This window comes from Hyla sarda, chromosome 9 (genome assembly GCF_029499605.1).
Source record: "Hyla sarda isolate aHylSar1 chromosome 9, aHylSar1.hap1, whole genome shotgun sequence".
Classification (NCBI taxonomy): domain Eukaryota; kingdom Metazoa; phylum Chordata; class Amphibia; order Anura; family Hylidae; genus Hyla; species Hyla sarda.
The window spans coordinates 173,268,223-173,290,377 of NC_079197.1; the positions used below are offsets into that span (position 1 = coordinate 173,268,223).

The 22,155-nt window shown below is 39.6% G+C and overlaps 1 protein-coding gene across 3 annotated transcripts in view; it reads right to left on the reverse strand.

Annotated features, from left to right (window-relative positions):
- SYMPK (symplekin scaffold protein) overlaps window positions 1-22,155 on the reverse strand; it is a gene marked incomplete at its 3' end in the record, with an annotated part of 48,775 nt that overhangs the window by 20,183 nt on the left and 6,437 nt on the right. For all 3 annotated transcript variants that reach the window (XM_056541165.1, XM_056541164.1, XM_056541163.1), the window contains 8 exon segments: window positions 554-699; window positions 2,493-2,735; window positions 3,403-3,573; window positions 3,713-3,962; window positions 13,294-13,420; window positions 16,548-16,621; window positions 16,843-16,896; window positions 16,973-17,038. In XM_056541165.1, the coding sequence (XP_056397140.1) occupies window positions 554-699; window positions 2,493-2,735; window positions 3,403-3,573; window positions 3,713-3,962; window positions 13,294-13,420; window positions 16,548-16,621; window positions 16,843-16,896; window positions 16,973-17,038 (1,131 nt within the window).

The following is a 22,155-nucleotide window of genomic DNA, read 5'->3' on the forward strand; positions in this document are numbered from 1 at the left end:
GAATAAAAATGGGTTAAAGGGGTCATCCAGGAAAAAACTTTTTTATAAATATATATATATATTATATATATATATATATATATATATATATATATCTCAACTGGCTCCAGAAAGTTAAACAGATTTGTAAATTACTTCTATTAAAAAATCTTAATCCTTTCAGTACTTATGAGCTTCTAAAGTTGAGTTGTTCTTTTCTGTCTAAGTAATCTCTGATGACACGTGTCTCGGGAACCGTCCAGTTTAGAAGCAAATCCCCATAGCAAACCTCTTCTAAACTGGGCGTTTCCCGAGACAGGTGTCATCAGAGAGCACTTAGACAGAAAAGAACAACTCAACTTCAGAAGCTCATAAGTACTGAAAGGATTAAGATTTTTTAATAGAAGTAATTTACAAATCTTTTTAACTTTCTGGAGCCAGTTGATATATATAAAAAAAAAAAAGGTTTTTTTCCTGGATAAGCCCTTTAAAATGAAGAATAAGGTTAAATAAAAGACACTGATAGAACATTCAGAAACAGAGATCGAGTGAAGGCGCGGAGCATCACACTCACCAGATTGGCCACACTCTCTGGAGTAAGTAAAGGACGCAGGAAGTCGGCTGTGATGTCGGTTGCAGACTGTGTGGTGGGTGGAGCAGGGGGTAAGGGGGCGTGCGAGATGGTGTCCTTTTCATCGTCATCATCCGCCAAAGGGGTGTCTGCAAAAGAAAAACGAAGCCACCACTTAGTTCTCAAGATTCAACCATTATATGAGAAAATGTTATTCTTGTATATATGAGGCAGTATTATAGTAGATATATTCTTGTACATAGGAGCAGTATTATAGTAGTTATATTCTTGTATATAAGAGCAGTATTATAGTAGTTATATTCTTGTATATAGGAGCAGTATTATAGTAGTTATATTCTTGTATATAGGAGCAGTATTATAGTAGTTATATTCTTGTATATAGGAGCAGTATTATAGTAGTTATATTCTTGTATATAGGGGCAGTATTATAGTAGTTATATTCTTGTATATAGGAGCAGTATTATAGTAGTTATATTCTTGTATATAGGAGCAGTATTATAGTAGTTATATTCTTGTATATAGGAGCAGTATTATAGTAGTTATATTCTTGTATATAAGAGCAGTATTATAGTAGTTATATTCTTGTCTATAGGAGCAGTATTATAGTAGATATATTCTTGTATATAGGAGCAGTATTATAGTAGTTATATTCTTGTATATAGGAGCAGTATTATAGTAGTTATATTCTTGTATATAGGAGCAGTATTATAGTAGTTATATTCTTGTATATAGGAGGCAGTATTATAGTAGTTATATTCCTGTATATAGGAGCAGTATTATAGTAGTTATATTCTTGTATATAGGAGCAGTATTATAGTAGTTATATTCTTGTATATAGGAGCAGTATTATAGTAGTTATATTCTTGTATATAGGAGCAGTATTATAGTAGTTATATTCTTGTATATAAGAGCAGTATTATAGTAGTTATATTCTTGTCTATAGGAGCAGTATTATAGTAGATATATTCTTGTATATAGGAGCAGTATTATAGTAGTTATATTCTTGTATATAGGAGCAGTATTATAGTAGTTATATTCTTGTATATAGGAGCAGTATTATAGTAGTTATATTCTTGTATATAGGAGCAGTATTATAGTAGTTATATTCCTGTATATAGGAGCAGTATTATAGTAGTTATATTCTTGTATATAGGAGCAGTATTATAGTAGTTATATTCTTGTATATAGGAGCAGTATTATAGTAGTTATATTCTTGTATATAAGAGCAGTATTATAGTAGTTATATTCTTGTCTATAGGAGCAGTATTATAGTAGATATATTCTTGTATATAGGAGCAGTATTATAGTAGTTATATTCTTGTATATAGGAGCAGTATTATAGTAGTTATATTCTTGTATATAGGAGCAGTATTATAGTAGTTATATTCTTGTATATAGGGGCAGTATTATAGTAGTTATATTCTTGTATATAGGAGTAGTATTATAGTAGTTATATTCTTGTATATAGGAGGCAGTATTATAGTAGTTATATTCTTGTATATAGGAGGCAGTATTATAGTAGTTATATTCTTGTATATAGGAGGCAGTATTATAGTAGTTATATTCTTGTATATAGGAGTAGTATTATAGTAGTTATATTCTTGTATATAGGAGGCAGTATTATAGTAGTTATATTCTTGTATATAGGAGGCAGTATTATAGTAGTCATTTCCTCCACTTTCTATAATTTGGTCTTACTGGTGCTTCATAGACTGGTGATGATATAACAATCACAGGTTTTCCACTGATCAATATTTGCCTTTCAGCCATTACTGATTTAGCAATAACTAGTAATCAGAAGAACCAGGTGCTTTTCCTACTCTGCCCCACTAGATGGACAAAAAACACTCAATGTAGAAATTGCTCCGATTGCCTTTGCCATTATTTTGTGCCCTCATTTGGCTCAAAACCCAAATCTTACCTGTCCGGCTCTTCTTCTGGCCTCCTTCTCCACCCTCCCTGGTCCTCTTGCGGCCGAGATCCCTAGGTGGAGGCATGTGGCGAGTGATCTCTGCCTGACCTGTACCCAGATCCATCAGAAGGGTGCTGATGGGACCCTGGTATTCACAAGACGACGGGTGCCGGAGAACACTGAGCAACTGCAACTTCAGATTCTTTCTAACGCTGCTCACTTGGGATTTGGCGAGAGTTGGTGGTAAGTTTGCTGATCGGGGAAAAAAAAATTATAAAATAAAAAAAATTATATAGATATCGATAATATAAATAAACAGGAATATATTTCTGTTTTGTTGTGACAACACTGTTAAATGGCCACTCTCATTAAAAATAAGTTTTGCTATTGCACTTCTTATGGTAAATAATAAATCTTTCTCATGTACTTTGTTTAAAATATTAAGTTTTCTATGTTTTGTGTTTAAAAAAGCTGCCACTAGGTGTCTCCCTACTTGGACAGAGCACATTTCTTCCTATATCTTGCACAGACTTTGGACTCCTGCTGGAATGGCAGAAATCCAAAATCAGGAAATGCAGTCTGGGGTGCTGAGGGGGGTGTGTGCAGCCTTAGCCAATCATATTTCATCTCACACTGAACTGCTCTGGGCTGTGTGTAGCAGAGTGAGGGAGGAAGTTCTCCCCTGTATGGCTTCAGATGATGTCACGCCTGCTGGGGAACGCCCCTTCCCAGTCTGTGAATCTGACTGAGCAGAAAATACAGAGCAATATCAAGGTAGAAAACTATAAAATAAAAATAAAGGCAGGGGGTGGTTTATCATGATGGGGGCAGTGACCTGAAAGGATTATAAAATTTAACAAGATCATGAGAGGTTCTCTTTAATATGGTGTCCATAAACTGTGCCACCCTATTATCTCACCATGCAGAGTCTCGTAGGCTTGGATCACCTCCGCCATGAACATGGGTCTCTGACGGGCGATGGACGCTAAAGAACCTAGTGCTGCGGTGAGGTTGATGCTGGAGATTGCAGGGTGAGCCATGAATTTCAGGAGTTCCTTTAGGGCTTGTTTTCCAAGATCTCGTAACAAATCTGAAGAGAAAACATGAACTGGTCAGCAATCTTCCCAATACACCGAGGAGGTCACTGACCCCCATGACACCATACAGGGTGGCAAAGAGAGAACGACCCCTCCCCCCTTCCTTCTCAAGTACCTAATATAAACACTTACTGTACTTTACAAAGGGGTGATCCGTAGGGATCTGCTCCAGACTGATGTCTCCCTCCTGCCTCTTGGGAATCTCACTATCTGCCGTACGGGGGGACAAAGTGACAATCAGACTCTCCACAAACTTCACTGCGTGGGTGCGGATTCCATCGTTGTCAGACTCCAAAAGTAGGAGAATGTCAGTGGCCATTTCTGTTACCAGATCCCAGCAGGACTCTTGAGAATCGGATGTAGGGCGAGACCGGGCAACCCACTGTACGGAACAAAAGATGCATAAGGTAAAGGCTGCAGAAGGTCACCTTCTATAGACCTAACATACAAGACACATGGATTCCTCAATGTAGCTTCAGGACCAATCACGGCCACTGTCGAAACCTTGTAAAGAAACTACAGCATCCAGCTTGGAAACTTTGGGTTTGACCCCATAATGGGGTAGTCCTCCAAAAAACATCTTATTCTCCATCCAAAGAATTAGATGATAAGATGTCTGGGGACCCCCGCAATCTCTAGGCCGGCAGCAGCGGTGTCCGGAACACGGAAGCTTGGAGCTTTCGTGTTCATGACGCCATGCCCCCTTCATTCATTTCTATGGGACGACATGAATGGAAGAGGCGTGGCAGCTGTAGTCGCCAGTCTTCCGGCACAGAGCGGAGTTTGCTCCGTGCACAGATGACTGGGGTGCCGCACCGGAGATCCCCTTTAACCTCTTATTGACCACCGATTGACCTTATTGCGGCCACTCTGCAGTCACTGAATATAGTGTTTAGCTTGCTCTATAATGCGGTGGGTGGCAGCAGTATATTAAAGCCGATAACCGTCTGCATTAGTAACTAAATGGGCACTGTCAGATATGTTGTAAAGCCTGTATAACCAATAGGTTTTGCAATTGCTTTCATTAGAAAATTTTCAGTGTTTCATACTGAAAAATCCAGTCAAACAACTGACCCCCCTGCCTGCTTGGATACATACTAGTCCTGCTGTGTCCATGAGTCATCACCTATGCCATGGACACACTTCCTTGATTGACAGCTGTGAGCGCAGGGCTCAGAGCTGGAGGAAAAATCCTCCCACTGTCATCTTGTGTCCCGCTACTGTCAGTGAGGACAAGCTGGGAGTTGTAGTTTTGCTAATGCTAGGGGAGATGTGAGCAGACAGAATACTGAGGGAGGGGGTGGAGACCTGCACAGTGAGGCCATGCCCCCTCCCTTTGAGAGGAATTCAGACTAGTGAGCTAAATTAAAAGTGCAATAAAAAAAATAAAATAAAAGGTACTAGACACATAAAAATTAGGTACTGAGTGATATATTTAAAAAATGTTTTTTGTTGGATCTGACGGGTACACTAAGTCTGATCCGGCAGGTTAAATCTTTGCATGCCGCAATCAATAGAACATCTGTTAGGGGTCGTGATCGGTTACCATGGCAGCCCGAGGTCTTCTGAATGCCTCCATGCCTGCCAGAGAGAGATCTTCTTGTACAGTCTGTCTCAGCTAGGCCGTACTAGACAGTCACAGATCTGACAGCAGTAATGGACACAGAAGTCTGTATACAATAGTACGGTATAGAGTAGAATGGTATACAATCTTATATAGTACACAACAGTGTATGGTATACAGTATACAGTAGTATATTATATAGTACACAGTGTATGGTATACAGTAGTATATTATATATTACACAGTGTATGGTATACAGTAGTATATTATATATTACACAGTGTATGGTATACAGTATTATGGTATACAGTAGTATATTATATATTACACAGTGTATGGTATACAGTAGTATATTATATATTACACAGTGTATGGTATACAGTAGTATATTATATAGTACACAGTGTATGGTATACAGTATTATGGTATACAGTGTTATATTATATAGTACACAGTGTATGGTATACAGTAGTATATTATATAGTACACAGTGTATGGTATACAGTACACAGTGTATGGTATACAGTAGTATATTATATAGTACACAGTGTATGGTATACAGTATTATGGTATACAGTAGTATATTATATAGTACACAGTGTATGGTATACAGTACACAGTGTATGGTATACAGTAGTATATTATATAGTACACAGTGTATGGTATACAGTATTATGGTATACAGTAGTATATTATATAGTACACAGTGTATGGTATACAGTATTATGGTATACAGTACACAGTGTATGGTATACAGTATTATGGTATACAGTAGTATATTATATAGTACACAGTGTATGGTATACAGTATTATGGTATACAGTAGTATATTATATAGTACACAGTGTATGGTATACAGTATTATGGTATACAGTAGTATATTATATAGTACACAGTGTATGGTATACAGTATTATGGTATACAGTAGTATATTATATAGTACACAGTGTATGGTACACAGTGTATGGTATACAGTATTATGGTATACAGTAGTATATTATATAGTACACAGTGTATGGTACACAGTGTATGGTATACAGTATTATGGTATACAGTACACAGTGTATGGTATACAGTATTATGGTATACAGTAGTATATTATATAGTACACAGTGTATGGTATACAGTAGTATATTATATAGTACACAGTGTATGGTATACAGTAGTATATTATATAGTACACAGTGTATGGTATACAGTAGTATATTATATAGTACACAGTGTATGGTATACAGTATTATGGTATACAGTACACAGTGTATGGTATACAGTATTATGGTATACAGTACACAGTGTATGGTATACAGTATTATGGTATACAGTAGTATATTATATAGTACACAGTGTATGGTATACAGTATTATGGTATACAGTAGTATATTATACAGTACACAGTGTATGGTATACAGTATTATGGTATACAGTAGTATATTATATAGTACACAGTGTATGGTATACAGTATTATGGTATACAGTAGTATATTATATAGTACACAGTGTATGGTATACAGTATTATGGTATACAGTAGTATATTATATAGTACACAGTGTATGGTATACAGTATTATGGTATACAGTACACAGTGTATGGTATACAGTATTATGGTATACAGTAGTATATTATATAGTACACAGTGTATGGTATACAGTATTATATTATATAGTACACAGTGTATGGTATACAGTATTATATTATATAGTACACAGTGTATGGTATACAGTATTATGGTATACAGTATTATATTATATAGTACACAGTGTATGGTATACAGTAGTATATTATATAGTACACAGTGTATGGTATACAGTAGTATATTATATAGTACACAGTGTATGGTATACAGTATTATGGTATACAGTACACAGTGTATGGTATACAGTATTATGGTATACAGTAGTATATTATATAGTACACAGTGTATGGTATACAGTATTATGGTATACAGTACACAGTGTATGGTATACAGTATTATGGTATACAGTAGTATATTATATAGTACACAGTGTATGGTATACAGTAGTATATTATATAGTACACAGTGTATGGTATACAGTAGTATATTATATAGTACACAGTGTATGGTATACAGTATTATGGTATACAGTAGTATATTATATAGTACACAGTGTATGGTATACAGTATTATGATATACAGTAGTATATTATATAGTACACAGTGTATGGTATACAGTATTATGGTATACAGTACACAGTGTATGGTATACAGTATTATGGTATACAGTACACAGTGTATGGTATACAGTATTATGGTATACAGTAGTATATTATATAGTACACAGTGTATGGTATACAGTATTATGGTATACAGTAGTATATTATATAGTACACAGTGTATGGTATACAGTATTATGGTATACAGTAGTATATTATATAGTACACAGTGTATGGTATACAGTAGTATATTATATAGTACACAGTGTATGGTATACAGTAGTATATTATATAGTACACAGTGTATGGTACACAGTGTATGGTATACAGTATTATGGTATACAGTACACAGTGTATGGTATACAGTATTATGGTATACAGTAGTATATTATATAGTACACAGTGTATGGTATACAGTAGTATATTATATAGTACACAGTGTATGGTATACAGTAGTATATTATATAGTACACAGTGTATGGTATACAGTAGTATATTATATAGTACACAGTGTATGGTATACAGTATTATGGTATACAGTACACAGTGTATGGTATACAGTATTATGGTATACAGTACACAGTGTATGGTATACAGTATTATGGTATACAGTAGTATATTATATAGTACACAGTGTATGGTATACAGTATTATGGTATACAGTAGTATATTATACAGTACACAGTGTATGGTATACAGTATTATGGTATACAGTAGTATATTATATAGTACACAGTGTATGGTATACAGTATTATGGTATACAGTAGTATATTATATAGTACACAGTGTATGGTATACAGTATTATGGTATACAGTAGTATATTATATAGTACACAGTGTATGGTATACAGTATTATGGTATACAGTAGTATATTATATAGTACACAGTGTATGGTATACAGTAGTATATTATATAGTACACAGTGTATGGTATACAGTAGTATATTATATAGTACACAGTGTATGGTACACAGTGTATGGTATACAGTATTATGGTATACAGTACACAGTGTATGGTATACAGTATTATGGTATACAGTAGTATATTATATAGTACACAGTGTATGGTATACAGTAGTATATTATATAGTACACAGTGTATGGTATACAGTAGTATATTATATAGTACACAGTGTATGGTATACAGTAGTATATTATATAGTACACAGTGTATGGTATACAGTATTATGGTATACAGTACACAGTGTATGGTATACAGTATTATGGTATACAGTACACAGTGTATGGTATACAGTATTATGGTATACAGTAGTATATTATATAGTACACAGTGTATGGTATACAGTATTATGGTATACAGTAGTATATTATACAGTACACAGTGTATGGTATACAGTATTATGGTATACAGTAGTATATTATATAGTACACAGTGTATGGTATACAGTATTATGGTATACAGTAGTATATTATATAGTACACAGTGTATGGTATACAGTAGTATATTATATAGTACACAGTGTATGGTATACAGTAGTATATTATATAGTACACAGTGTATGGTACACAGTGTATGGTATACAGTATTATGGTATACAGTACACAGTGTATGGTATACAGTATTATGGTATACAGTAGTATATTATATAGTACACAGTGTATGGTATACAGTAGTATATTATATAGTACACAGTGTATGGTATACAGTAGTATATTATATAGTACACAGTGTATGGTATACAGTAGTATATTATATAGTACACAGTGTATGGTATACAGTATTATGGTATACAGTACACAGTGTATGGTATACAGTATTATGGTATACAGTACACAGTGTATGGTATACAGTATTATGGTATACAGTAGTATATTATATAGTACACAGTGTATGGTATACAGTATTATGGTATACAGTAGTATATTATACAGTACACAGTGTATGGTATACAGTATTATGGTATACAGTAGTATATTATATAGTACACAGTGTATGGTATACAGTATTATGGTATACAGTAGTATATTATATAGTACACAGTGTATGGTATACAGTATTATGGTATACAGTAGTATATTATATAGTACACAGTGTATGGTATACAGTATTATGGTATACAGTACACAGTGTATGGTATACAGTATTATGGTATACAGTAGTATATTATATAGTACACAGTGTATGGTATACAGTATTATATTATATAGTACACAGTGTATGGTATACAGTATTATATTATATAGTACACAGTGTATGGTATACAGTATTATGGTATACAGTATTATATTATATAGTACACAGTGTATGGTATACAGTAGTATATTATATAGTACACAGTGTATGGTATACAGTAGTATATTATATAGTACACAGTGTATGGTATACAGTATTATGGTATACAGTACACAGTGTATGGTATACAGTATTATGGTATACAGTAGTATATTATATAGTACACAGTGTATGGTATACAGTATTATGGTATACAGTACACAGTGTATGGTATACAGTATTATGGTATACAGTAGTATATTATATAGTACACAGTGTATGGTATACAGTACACAGTGTATGGTATACAGTATTATGGTATACAGTAGTATATTATATAGTACACAGTGTATGGTACAGGGATGTGGAAATATAAAAAAACTACTTGTCCACGGGACTAAAAAAAAGAGCAAAATCTACTTGTCCGGCCAATTTTCGCTTTTACACTCTCGTTTTTTCCACCTCGACTTAAAACAGCCATAACTACCTACTATAATGATAACTTTTAATTTTTCAATAACATTCTCTGAAACAACAAAAAAATAAAAATAAATATACCGTATTTTTCGCCGTATAAGACGCACTTTTTCTTCCCCAAAACTGGGGGGGAAAAGTCGTTGCGTCTTATACGGCGAATACACCCCTATCGCGGCGGTCCCTGCGGCCATCAACGGCCGGGACCCGCGGCTAATACAGGACATCACCGATCGCGGTGATGCCCTGTATTAACCCTTCAGACGCAGCGATCAAAGCTGACCACCGCGTCTGAAGGGAAAGTGACACTAACCCGGCTGTTCAGTCGGGCTGTTCGGGACCGCCGCGATTTCACCGCGGCGGTCCCGAACAGCCGGACTGAATAACCGGGTTAGTGCTTACAGGACACCGGGAGGGACCTTACCTGCCTCCTCGGTGTCTTCTCCGTTCAGGGATCCCCTGTATGGCCGGCGCTCTCCTTCCTCGTCATCACGTCGCCGCGTACGTGCGTCGGTGTGCGTAACGACGTGATGACGGCGACGGAGAGCGAGGATACCCGGCCGGCAGCGGAGACGTTCCGGAGAGACGGGGACACGGCGACAGCGATGGAGCGACATCCAGGACAGCGGTCTCGGGTCCGGAGCAGCGGGGACACGTGAGTACTGTTAGGATTCGGCAGGCTGGATGTGGATCCTCTGTGTCAGAGAGGGATTGGCGTGGACCGTACCGATGGACCGGTTCTAGGTTGCTACTGGTATTCACCAGAGCCCGCCGCAAAGCGGGACGGTCTTGCTGCGGCGGTAGCAACCAGGTCGTATCCACAGGCAACGGCTCAACCTCGCTGACTGCTGAGAAGGCGTGGGACAGAAGGACTAGGCAGAGGTGAGGTCAGACGTAGCAGAAGGTCAGGGCAGGCGGCAAGGTTCGTAGTCAGTGGATATAGCAAGAGGTCAGGAACACTGGAAATGGCAAACACAATAGACGCTTTCTCCAGGCACAAAGGCAACAAGATCCGGCCAGGAAGTGCTTGGGAAGTGAGGTTATAAAGGGAAGTGCAGGGGAAGTGAGGTTATATACACAGGGAGCAGGTGGAAGCTAATAGACTGATTGGGCCAGGCACCAATCATTGGTGCACTGGCCTTTTAAATCTTAGCTGGCACGCGCGCGCCAGGACATGACAGCCGGGGACCGGGACAGGCAAGTGACTTGGGATGCGATTCGCGAGCGGGTGCGTCCCGCTATGCGAATCGCATCCACGCCGGCAATGTCAGTGCAGCGCTCCCGGTCAGCGGGTCTGACCGGGGCGCTGCAGAGAGAGGAGCGCTCGGTGTAACAAGTATTACCTCCTATGCAGTGGTCTTCAATCTGCTGCCCTCCAGATGTTGCAAAACTACAACTCCCGCATGCCCGGACAGCCAACGGCTGTTCGGGCATGCTGGGAGTTGTAGTTTTGCAACATCTGGAGGTCCGCAGGTTGAGGACCACTATTGGGTTCAAAATCTTTCATTTTTTTTAGATTTTGCACCTATAAATTGGGTGCATCTTATACGCCAGGGCGTCCTATAGGGCGAAAAATACGGTATATATATATATAAAAATCGGTGAAGTTAAATTGAAATAGTAAAAGATAATTTAGCAAATTTGGTGGTTTTCTTTTCTACGCCATTTACCTTGTGGTTGCGCTAACATGTTTTGATACTTTAGACCGGCCTCTTTACAGCAATACCAGATTTGTATAGTCCCGCCATGATTCTAAAATCTTTTAAAAAATTCTGAACTTTTTTGAATATTTTTAATTGCCATTTTTGACCCCCTGTAGCTTTTTTTTTTCTCCTCATACCAGGCTGTAGGAGGGGTCCTTTTTTTGCGCCATAATCTGTTTTCTGTATCGGTACAATTTTGGTATTGATCTGACTTTTTATTCACTTTTTAACTTTTTTTTCTGGGATATTATAAAAATTGCAATTCTATGGTTTGGTAATTTTTTTTTACATTTACGTCATTTACTGTACGGGATACATAATGTTATATTTTAATAGTTCGTACAATTACGCACGCAGCGATACTAAATAGGTTTATTATTATTATGTTTACATGTTTTTATATAAGAAAATGGGGCGACTTGAACTTTTAACATGGAAGGGGTTAATGTGTGTCTTTTAAAATTTTATTAAAATGTATTTTTTTTATATTTTTTTTTTACACTTTATTAGACTTTTAGGAGGAATCATTAGATTCCTCATACAGATCAATAGAGTTGTATAGGATACAATATATAGTAGTTTGCCGTATATACAGTAGTATAGGATACACTATATAGTCGTTTACCGTATATACAGTAGTATAGGATACAATATATAGTAGTTTACCGTATATACAGTAGTATAGGATACACTATATAGTCGTTTACCGTATATACAGTAGTATAGGATACAATATATAGTAGTTTACCATATATACAGTAGTATAGGATACAACATATAGTAGTTTACCGTATATACAGTAGTATAGAATAAAATATATAGTAGTTTACCGTATATACAGTAGGATACAATATATAGTAGTTTACCGTATATACAGTAGTATAGGATACAATATATAGTAGTTTACCGTATATACAGTAGTATAGGATACAATATATAGTAGTTTACCGTATATACAGTAGTATAGGATACAATATATAGTAGTTTACCGTATATACAGTAGTATAGGATAAAATATATAGTAGTTTACCGTATATACAGTAGTATAGGATACAATATATAGTAGTTTACCGTATATACAGTAGTATAGGATACAATATATAGTAGTTTACCGTATATAAAGTAGTATAGTATACAATATATAGTAGTTTACCGTATATACAGTAGTATAGGATACAATATATAGTAGTTTACCGTATATACAGTAGTATAGGATACAATATATAGTAGTTTACCGTACATACAGTAGTATAGGATACACTATATAGTAGTTTACCGTACATACAGTAGTATAGGATACACTATATAGTCGTTTACCGTATATACAGTAGTATAGGATACAATATATAGTAGTTTACCGTATATACAGTAGTATAGGATACACTATATAGTCGTTTACCGTATATACAGTAGTATGGCAGTGAATGTTAATTACTTAAACTAGTAGCCAAAAAATAAAAAAGGACCCTGATAGGATTAATTGCCCTATCATGTGATGAAGCCGACACCATGAAGGGGGCTCCTATCTGTCCCATCCCCCCTCCCCCAGATGAGGGGGCACTGACCTGAAGCGCCACTTTGTACAGCTGGGTCATCGTCAGGATGGACTTCTTCACCACGTTGACGTTCTCATCCTTTAGGAGCATGTGCAGATTAGCGATCAGCTTGATGAGGAGTTCATTGTCCAATTTACTGCCCGAAGAGGGGGGGGGGGGGGGAAAGGTGAACCCAGTAACACTGGCACAGAGCCGCAGCACCAAATGACCCGCCATAAGTCCCACATTAAAGGGGTACTCTGGTAGAAAACTTTTTTTTTTTTTTTTAAATCAACTGGTGCGAGAAAGTTAAACAGATTTGTAAATTATGGAAGAAATAATAAATGGGGCTCCAGGGTCAAAGATATCTGGTTTAATTGATAAGTATTTATTAATATAAAATATAAAATATAAAAAAGAACCAAATAGGGATGTACAGGGCCCTTGTACCTCCCTAATTAATTACTAAACGATAAAATATAATAATCCCAATATAAAAACTAATAACAACTATAAAATTGATATGCAATTTGAGCCTGTAATATCAGTATAAAGATATAAAGATCTCCTGATCTTGAGGAACAGCACAGTATAAATGTTCATTCAAAAAACTCTTATTTCCGGAGATCTTCAATATAGAAAAAATAATAAAATGTATCCGCTACAAGTAATCAATTGATGCGGTAGTGCTGTATCCGTCCAAATCTTGGCAACTAATTACACCAACACAGTGATACAATGTGGCACTTTGTGAACAGTGGACAGTCATTCAAAAATCACTCTTTAAGCATTTCTGCGTATGACATACATCAAAGAAGCCAGTTGGTAGTACATTGCATATAATGCTCACCACTCCGAAATGTCACGGATCTCCCTTCAGTATAGTCCTGGGGGCCGGCTGTTAAGCGTCGTATGGCCGGTGCCTTGCCTCTATCAGGGATCGTGCTGCTGGAGTCTCGGCCAACTCCTAAGATCGCAGCACTCGGTGGTGGGCACCGTTTGGGGGACTGCAGCGCTGTCAAGCGGAGTCCCTTGGTCTGGCCAACTTGAAATGATGGTGGTCTATAGACCTCAAGTCCTTATTGCAGATGGTCCAATTGGCTTCTCACTGGTAATTTTTATATGTGATAAGCAGAGTGAATAACCCGGCGGCGTTCCTCGTGCAAAGTTCGCGCGCTCGGGAGATGGTTCACTGTGATGAATGCCTTGGATCTGGCGAATGATTGCTTATTCTCTCAGAAGAGTGTTCTTTAATAACAGGCTCAATATCGCAATGTCTGAATTGCTGGACGCGTTTCAAAACCTTCCTCGGTTTTTTCTTCAGCAGCGGAACGAGCTGCTGAAGAAAAAACCGAGGAAGGTTTTGAAACGCGTCCAGCAATTCAGACATTGCGATATTGAGCCTGTTATTAAAGAACACTCTTCTGAGAGAATAAGCAATCATTCGCCAGATCCAAGGCATTCATCACAGTGAACCATCTCCCGAGCGCGCGAACTTTGCACGAGGAACGCCGCCGGGTTATTCACTCTGCTTATCACATATAAAAATTACCAGTGAGAAGCCAATTGGACCATCTGCAATAAGGACTTGAGGTCTATAGACCACCATCATTTCAAGTTGGCCAGACCAAGGGACTCCGCTTGACAGCGCTGCAGTCCCCCAAACGGTGCCCACCACCGAGTGCTGCGATCTTAGGAGTTGGCCGAGACTCCAGCAGCACGATCCCTGATAGAGGCAAGGCACCGGCCATACGACGCTTAACAGCCGGCCCCCAGGACTATACTGAAGGGAGATCCGTGACATTTCGGAGTGGTGAGCATTATATGCAATGTACTACCAACTGGCTTCTTTGATGTATGTCATACGCAGAAATGCTTAAAGAGTGATTTTTGAATGACTGTCCACTGTTCACAAAGTGCCACATTGTATCACTGTGTTGGTGTAATTAGTTGCCAAGATTTGGACGGATACAGCACTACCGCATCAATTGATTACTTGTAGCGGATACATTTTATTATTTTTTCTATATTGAAGATCTCCGGAAATAAGAGTTTTTTGAATGAACATTTATACTGTGCTGTTCCTCAAGATCAGGAGATCTTTATATCTTTATACTGATATTACAGGCTCAAATTGCATATCAATTTTATAGTTGTTATTAGTTTTTATATTGGGATTATTATATTTTATCGTTTAGTAATTAATTAGGGAGGTACAAGGGCCCTGTACATCCCTATTTGGTTCTTTTTTATATTTTATATTAATAAATACTTATCAATTAAACCAGATATCTTTGACCCTGGAGCCCCATTTATTATTTCTTCCATATTGATCCTATTTTTATACACCGTGGGTATAGGTGTATGTTGGGTTGCTCGGGTCCTCGGTGATTGTCAGATAGACAGGAGCCTCTCCATTTTGTTTATAAGATTTGTAAATTACTTCTATTAAAAAATCTTAATCCTTCCAGTACTTATTAGCGGCTGTATACTACAGAGGAAATTATTTTCTTTTTGGATTTCTTTCCAGTCTGACCACAGTGCTCTCTGCTGACACCTCTGTCCATTTTAGGAACTGTTCAGAGCAGCATATGTTTGCTATGGGGATTTTCTCCTGCTCTGGACAGTTCCTGACATGGACAGAGGTGTCAGCAGAAAGCAGTGTGGTCGTGACAGAAAAGAAATCCAAAAAGAAAAGAATTTCCTCTGTAGTATAGAACAGCTAATAAGTACTGGAAGGATTAAGATTTTTTTAATAGAAGTAATTTACAAATCTGTTTAACTTTCTGGCACCAGTTGATTTAAAGGGGTTATCCAGGAAAAAAAAATTTTTTTATAAATCAACTGGCTCCAGAAAGTTAAACAGATTTGTAAATTACTTCTATAAAATAAATCTTAATCCTTTTAGTACTTATGAGCTGCTGAAGTTGAGTTGTTCTTTTCTGTCTAAGTGCTCTCTGATGACACCTGTCTCGGGAACTGTCCAGAATAGAAGCAAATCCCCATAGCAAACCTGTTCTGCTCTGTGCAGTTCCCGAGACAAGCAGGGATGTCAGCAGAGAGCACTGTTGTCAGACAGAAAACAACAACTCAACTTCAGCAGCTGATAATTATTGGAAGTAATTTACAAATCTGTTTAACTTTTTGGAGCCAGTTGAAATATATTATATATATATAGACATATAAAAAAATTTTTTTTCCTGGAATACCCCTTTAAAAAAAAAAAAAGTTTTCCACCGAAGTACCCCTTAAACTCCCCCTCCCTCACTATACACAGGACTCACCAGGCTTCTTCTATAAAGTTCACCACAAACTTCCGAACATCCACGGATTTGTCGGCCTGGAAGGCGATGATCTCCTGCACAATGGACAGAAGCGGGGTTAGTATCTACACCAATGTTTCCCAACCCGGATGCCTCCAGCTGTTGCAAAACTACAACTCCCAGCATGCCCGGACAGCCTTCGGCTGTCCGGGCATGCTGGGAGTTGCAGTTTTGCAACAGCTGGAGGCACCCTGGTTGGGAAACACTGATCTACACTGCACACTCCTGCCCTCTGCTGGCCCTGACAAACACTTACATCCAGGAAGTTATCCAGCAGCGTCGGGTCCTTGTTTATGATCAGCTCCTGGACCTGTGTATGAATGGAACATGTAAGCTCTGCAGACAAGGAGCGTAGCCTGGGTACTCCGGGTACAGTGCAGACCTACCTGCTTCAACATGGTGATCTTGGAATCGTTGGTAGCGAGGACGGCCATGTTCAGCAATTCCACCACCTGAAATCCAGAATAAGCAGAACATATTAAGACGAACACCTACAGTCATGGCCGTAAATGTCGGCACCCTGGAAATTTTACAAGAAAAAGTATTTCTCACAGGAAAGGATTGCAGTAACACAGGTTTTGCTCTACACATGTTTATTCCCTTTGTGTGTATTGGAACTAAACCAAAAAAGGAGGAAAAAAAGCAAATTGGACATAATGTCACCAAACTCCAAAAATGGTCTGGACTAAATTATTGGCGCCCTTAACTTAATATTTGGTTGCACACCCTTTGGAAAAAATAACTGAAATCAGTGTCTTCCTATAACCATCAATAAGCTTCTTACACCTCTCAGCCGGAATGTTGGACCACTCTTCCTATAACCATCAATAAGCTTCTTACACCTCTCAGCCGGAATGTTGGACCACTCTTCCTATAACCATCAATAAGCTCCTTATACCTCTCAGCCGGAATATTGGACTCTTCCTTTACAAACTGCTCCAGGTCTCTTATTGGACGGCGCCTTTTCCCAGCAGTAATTATAAGATCTCTCCACAGGTGTTCAATGGGATTTAGATCTGGACTCATTGCTGACACTTCAGAACTCTCCAGCGCTTTGTTGCCGTCCATTTCTGGGGCTTTTTGACATATGTTTGGGGTCATTGTCCTGCTGGAAGACCCAAGATCTCGGACACAAACCCAGCTTTCTGACACTGGGCTGTACAGTGCGACCCAAAATCCATTGGTAATCCTCAGATTTCATGATGTCTTGTACACATTCAAGGCCCCCAGTGCCAGAGGCAGCAAAACAACCCAAAACATCACTGACCTCCCCCATATGTCACTGTAGGTACTGTGCTCTTTTCTTTGTAGGCCTCATTCCATTTTCAGTAAACAGTAGAATGATGTGCTTTACCAAAAAGCTCTATCTTGGTCTCATCTGTCCACAAGACGTTTTCCCAGAAGGATTTTGGTTACTCAAGTTCATTTTGGCAAAATGTAGTCTTGCTTTTTTATGTCTCTGTGTCAGCAGTGGGGTCCTCCTGGGTCTCCTCCATAGTGGGGTCCTCCTGGGTCTCCTCCATAGTGGGGTCCTCCTGGGTCTCCTCCATAGTGGGGTCCTCCTGGGTCTCCTCCATTGTGGGCTCCTCCTGGGTCTCCTCCATTGTGGGCTCCTCCTGGGTCTCCTCCATAGTGGGGTCCTCCTGGGTCTCCTCCATAGTGGGGTCCTCCTGAGCCTCCTCCATAGTGGGGTCCTCCTGGGTCTCCTCCATAGTGAGGTCCTCCTGGGTCTCCTCCATAGTGGGGTCCTCCTCCATAGTGGGGTCCTCCTGGGTCTCCTCCATAGTGGGGTCCTCCTGGGTCTCCTCCATAGTGGGGTCCTCCTGGGTCTCCTCCATAGTGGGGTCCTCCTGGGTCTCCTCCATAGTGGGGTCCTCCTGGGTCTCCTCCATAGTGGGGTCCTCCTGGGTCTCCTCCATAGTGGGGTCCTCCTGGGTCTCCTCCATAGTGGGCTCCTCCTGGGTCTCCTCCATTGTGGGCTCCTCCTGGGTCTCCTCCATTGTGGGCTCCTCCTGGGTCTCCTCCATAGTGGGGTCCTCCTGGGTCTCCTCCATAGTGGGGTCCTCCTGAGCCTCCTCCATAGTGGGGTCCTCCTGGGTCTCCTCCATAGTGAGGTCCTCCTGGGTCTCCTCCATAGTGAGGTCCTCCTCCATAGTGGGGTCCTCCTGGGTCTCCTCCATAGTGGGGTCCTCCTGGGTCTCCTCCATAGTGGGGTCCTCCTGGGTCTCCTCCATAGTGGGGTCCTCCTGGGTCTCCTCCATAGTGGGGTCCTCCTGGGTCTCCTCCATAGTGGGGTCCTCCTGGGTCTCCTCCATAGCGTTTCATTTCATTTAAATGTCGACGGATAGTTTGCACTGACACTGATGCTCCCTGAGCCTGCAGGACAGCTTGAATATCTTTGGAACTTGTTTGGGGCTGCTTATCCACCATCCGGACTTTCCTGCGTTGACACCTTTCATCATTTTTTCTCTTCCGTCCACGCCCAGGGAGATTATCTACAGTGCCATGGGTTGTAAACTTCTTGATAATGTTGCGCACTGTAGATAAAGGCAAATCTAGATCTCTGGAGATGGACTTGTAACCTTGAGATTGTTGATATTTTTCCACAATTTTGGTTCTCAAGTCCTCAGACAGTTCTCTTCTCCTCTTTCTGTTGTCCATGCTTAGTGTGGAACACACAGACACACAATGCAAAGACTAAGTGAACTTCTCTCCTTTTTATCTGCTTTCAGGTGTGATTTTTATATTGCCCACACCTGTTACCTGCCCCCAGGTGAGTATAAAGGAGCATCACATGCTTGAAACAATCTTATTTTTCCACAATTATGAAAGGTGCCAATAATTTTGTCCAGACCATTTTTGGAGTTTGGTGACATTATGTCCAATTTGCTTTTTTTCCTCCTTTTTTGGTTTATTTCCAATACACACAAAGGGAATAAACATGTGTATAGCAAAACATGTGTTACTGCAATCCTTTCCTGTGAGAAATACTTTTCATTCATTTTCTAGAAATATTTCAGGGGTGACAACATTATGGCCGTGACTGTAGAACACTTCATCCAGGATTTTTTTTTTCACTGTTTAAATTTTATTTTACCATAAAATGTCCATAAAATTGTGCACAGGAAAGAAAAACTATTTTCCATAATTCATCCAAAACATTCAAATCAGAATTAAATAGTTCATTAAATGATCAATTAAATATATTAAACAGATTAACAAAATTGACCCCTCCCCCCCAGTTTGCCGGATTGAAAGAAAATTTTTTATTTTTTAAAGAAACCCGGCATTAATACCTTATATAACAAATCAATCCATCGGCCAAATTCCCCTTATAGGATTAGGAAAAAAATAGATTATTTTTTCCAGAAACAGCGCCACAATTGTGCTCAGGTTTGTGTGCGGTATTGCAGCTCAGTTCCATTAAAGTCAATGAAGCCAAGGTGTAATACCAGAGACAACCTGAGGACAGGGGTGGCACTCTTCTTCATGGATAACCCATTTAAAAAGGGGTATTCCCATGTCAGCTTGTAATCCCCTATCCCTATACTGGGAGTTGTAGTTTTGCACCAGCTGGAGGCACCAAAGGTTGTGCTCTAAGGCAGTGTTTCCCAACCAGGGTGCCTCCAGCTGTTGCAAAACTACAACTCCCAGCATGCACATCCATCAGCTGGAGACCCAAAGGTTGTGCTCTAAGGCAGCGTTTCCCAACCAGGGTGCCTCCAGCTGTTGCAAAACTACAACTCCCAGCATGCACATGTACCAGCTGGAGATCCAAAGGTGGTGCTCTAAGGTAGCGTTTCCCAACCAGGGTGCCTCCAGCTGTTGCAAAACTACAACTCCCAGCATGCACATGTACCAGCTGGAGACCCAAAGGTTGTACTCTAAGGCCACGTTACCCAACAAGGGTGCCTCCAGCTGTTGCAAAACTACAACTCCCAGCATGCACATGCTTCAGTTGGAGACACAAAGGTTGTGCTCTAAGGCAGCGTTACCCAACAAGGGTGCCTCCAGCTGTTGCAAAAGTACAACTCCCAGCCTGCACATGTACCAGCTGGAGACCCAAAGGTTGTGCTCTAAAGGAAGCGTTATCCAACAAGGGTGCCTCCAGCTGCTGCAAAACTACAACTCCCAGCATGCACCTGCTTCAGCTGGAGACCCAAAGGTTGTGCTCTAAGGCAGTGTTTCCCAACCAGGGTGCCTCCAGCTGTTGCAAGACTACAACTCCCAGCCTCCCCATGCATCAGCTGGAGACACAAAGGTTGTGCTCTAAGGCAGCATTTCCCAATAAGGGTGCCTCCAGCTGTTGCAAAACTACAACTCCCAGCATGCAAATCCATCAGCTGGAGACCGAAAGGTTGTGCTCTAAGGCAGTGTTTCCCAACATGGGTGCCTCCAGCTGTTGCAAAACTACAACTCCCAGCATGCACATGCTTCAGCTGGAGACCCAAAAGGTTGTACTCTAAATGAAGCGTTACCCAACAAGGGTGCCTCCAGCTGTTGCAAAACTACAACTCCCAGCATGCCCAGACAGCCGAAGGCTGTCTGGGCATGCTGAGAGTTGTAGTTTTGCAACAGCTGGAGGCACCCTTGTTGGGTAACACTGTAGTAGAGACAGAAACGATATGTTGAGGCGCAACAACTAATCAAACTCTGATATACAAGCATTCAGGGCATGATGGGAGTTGTGGTTTTGTAACAGCTGGAGAGTGACAGGTGGGGGAACACTGATATAAAGGCTCTCAAGGCATGATGGGAGTTGTAGTTTAGTAGCAGTTTGAGAAACATGTTCGGAAACGGATATATAGGCTGTCCGGGCACGATGGGGGTTGTAGCTTGCGGCAGTATGAAGAATACATGATAGGCTGCGTTCACACGGACCGTCTAGACCCGTCCCGTTCTTCTCCCGTCCAAAACAAAAACGGACAATAACAGATGTAAACAGATGTTATCCATTTGTATCCGTTATTGTTCAGTTAATAAATCAAAAATATATATATATATATTTATATTTTTTTTGTTTTGGGCAAAACGGATCAAAAAAAACGGATCAAAAAAACGGATGCAAACGGATGACATTAAGGGCTCTTCCGTTTTCCATAGACTTCAATGTTAAATTTACTGTATCCGTTTTTTCTTCCGTCTTTTTGATGGGAGAAAAGAATACCACATGTGCCAATTTTCTGCCGTCAAAAAAAACGGAAATGAGCGCAGACGGGTACCAACGGATTGTAAAAATAAAAAATCCCATTGACATGAATGGGATTTTTTCAAAACCGTTTTTAATCCGTTTACAGCCTGAAAGAACGGAACCGAAACGGGGATAAAAAAATAAAAATAAACGGGGACAGACGGCCGTGTGAACGCATCCTTAGAAAAAACTGACATACAGGCCGTTAGGCATGCTGGGAGTTGTAGTTTTGCAGAAGTTGGAGAGTTCCACATTGGGGAATTCGGATACCTAGGCTGTCCGGGAATGGTGGGAGTTGTAGTTTGAGGCAATCAGAGAGATTAGGCATGCTGGGAGTTGTAGTCTTGTAGTAACTGGGGACTTCCATGTTGGGGAACT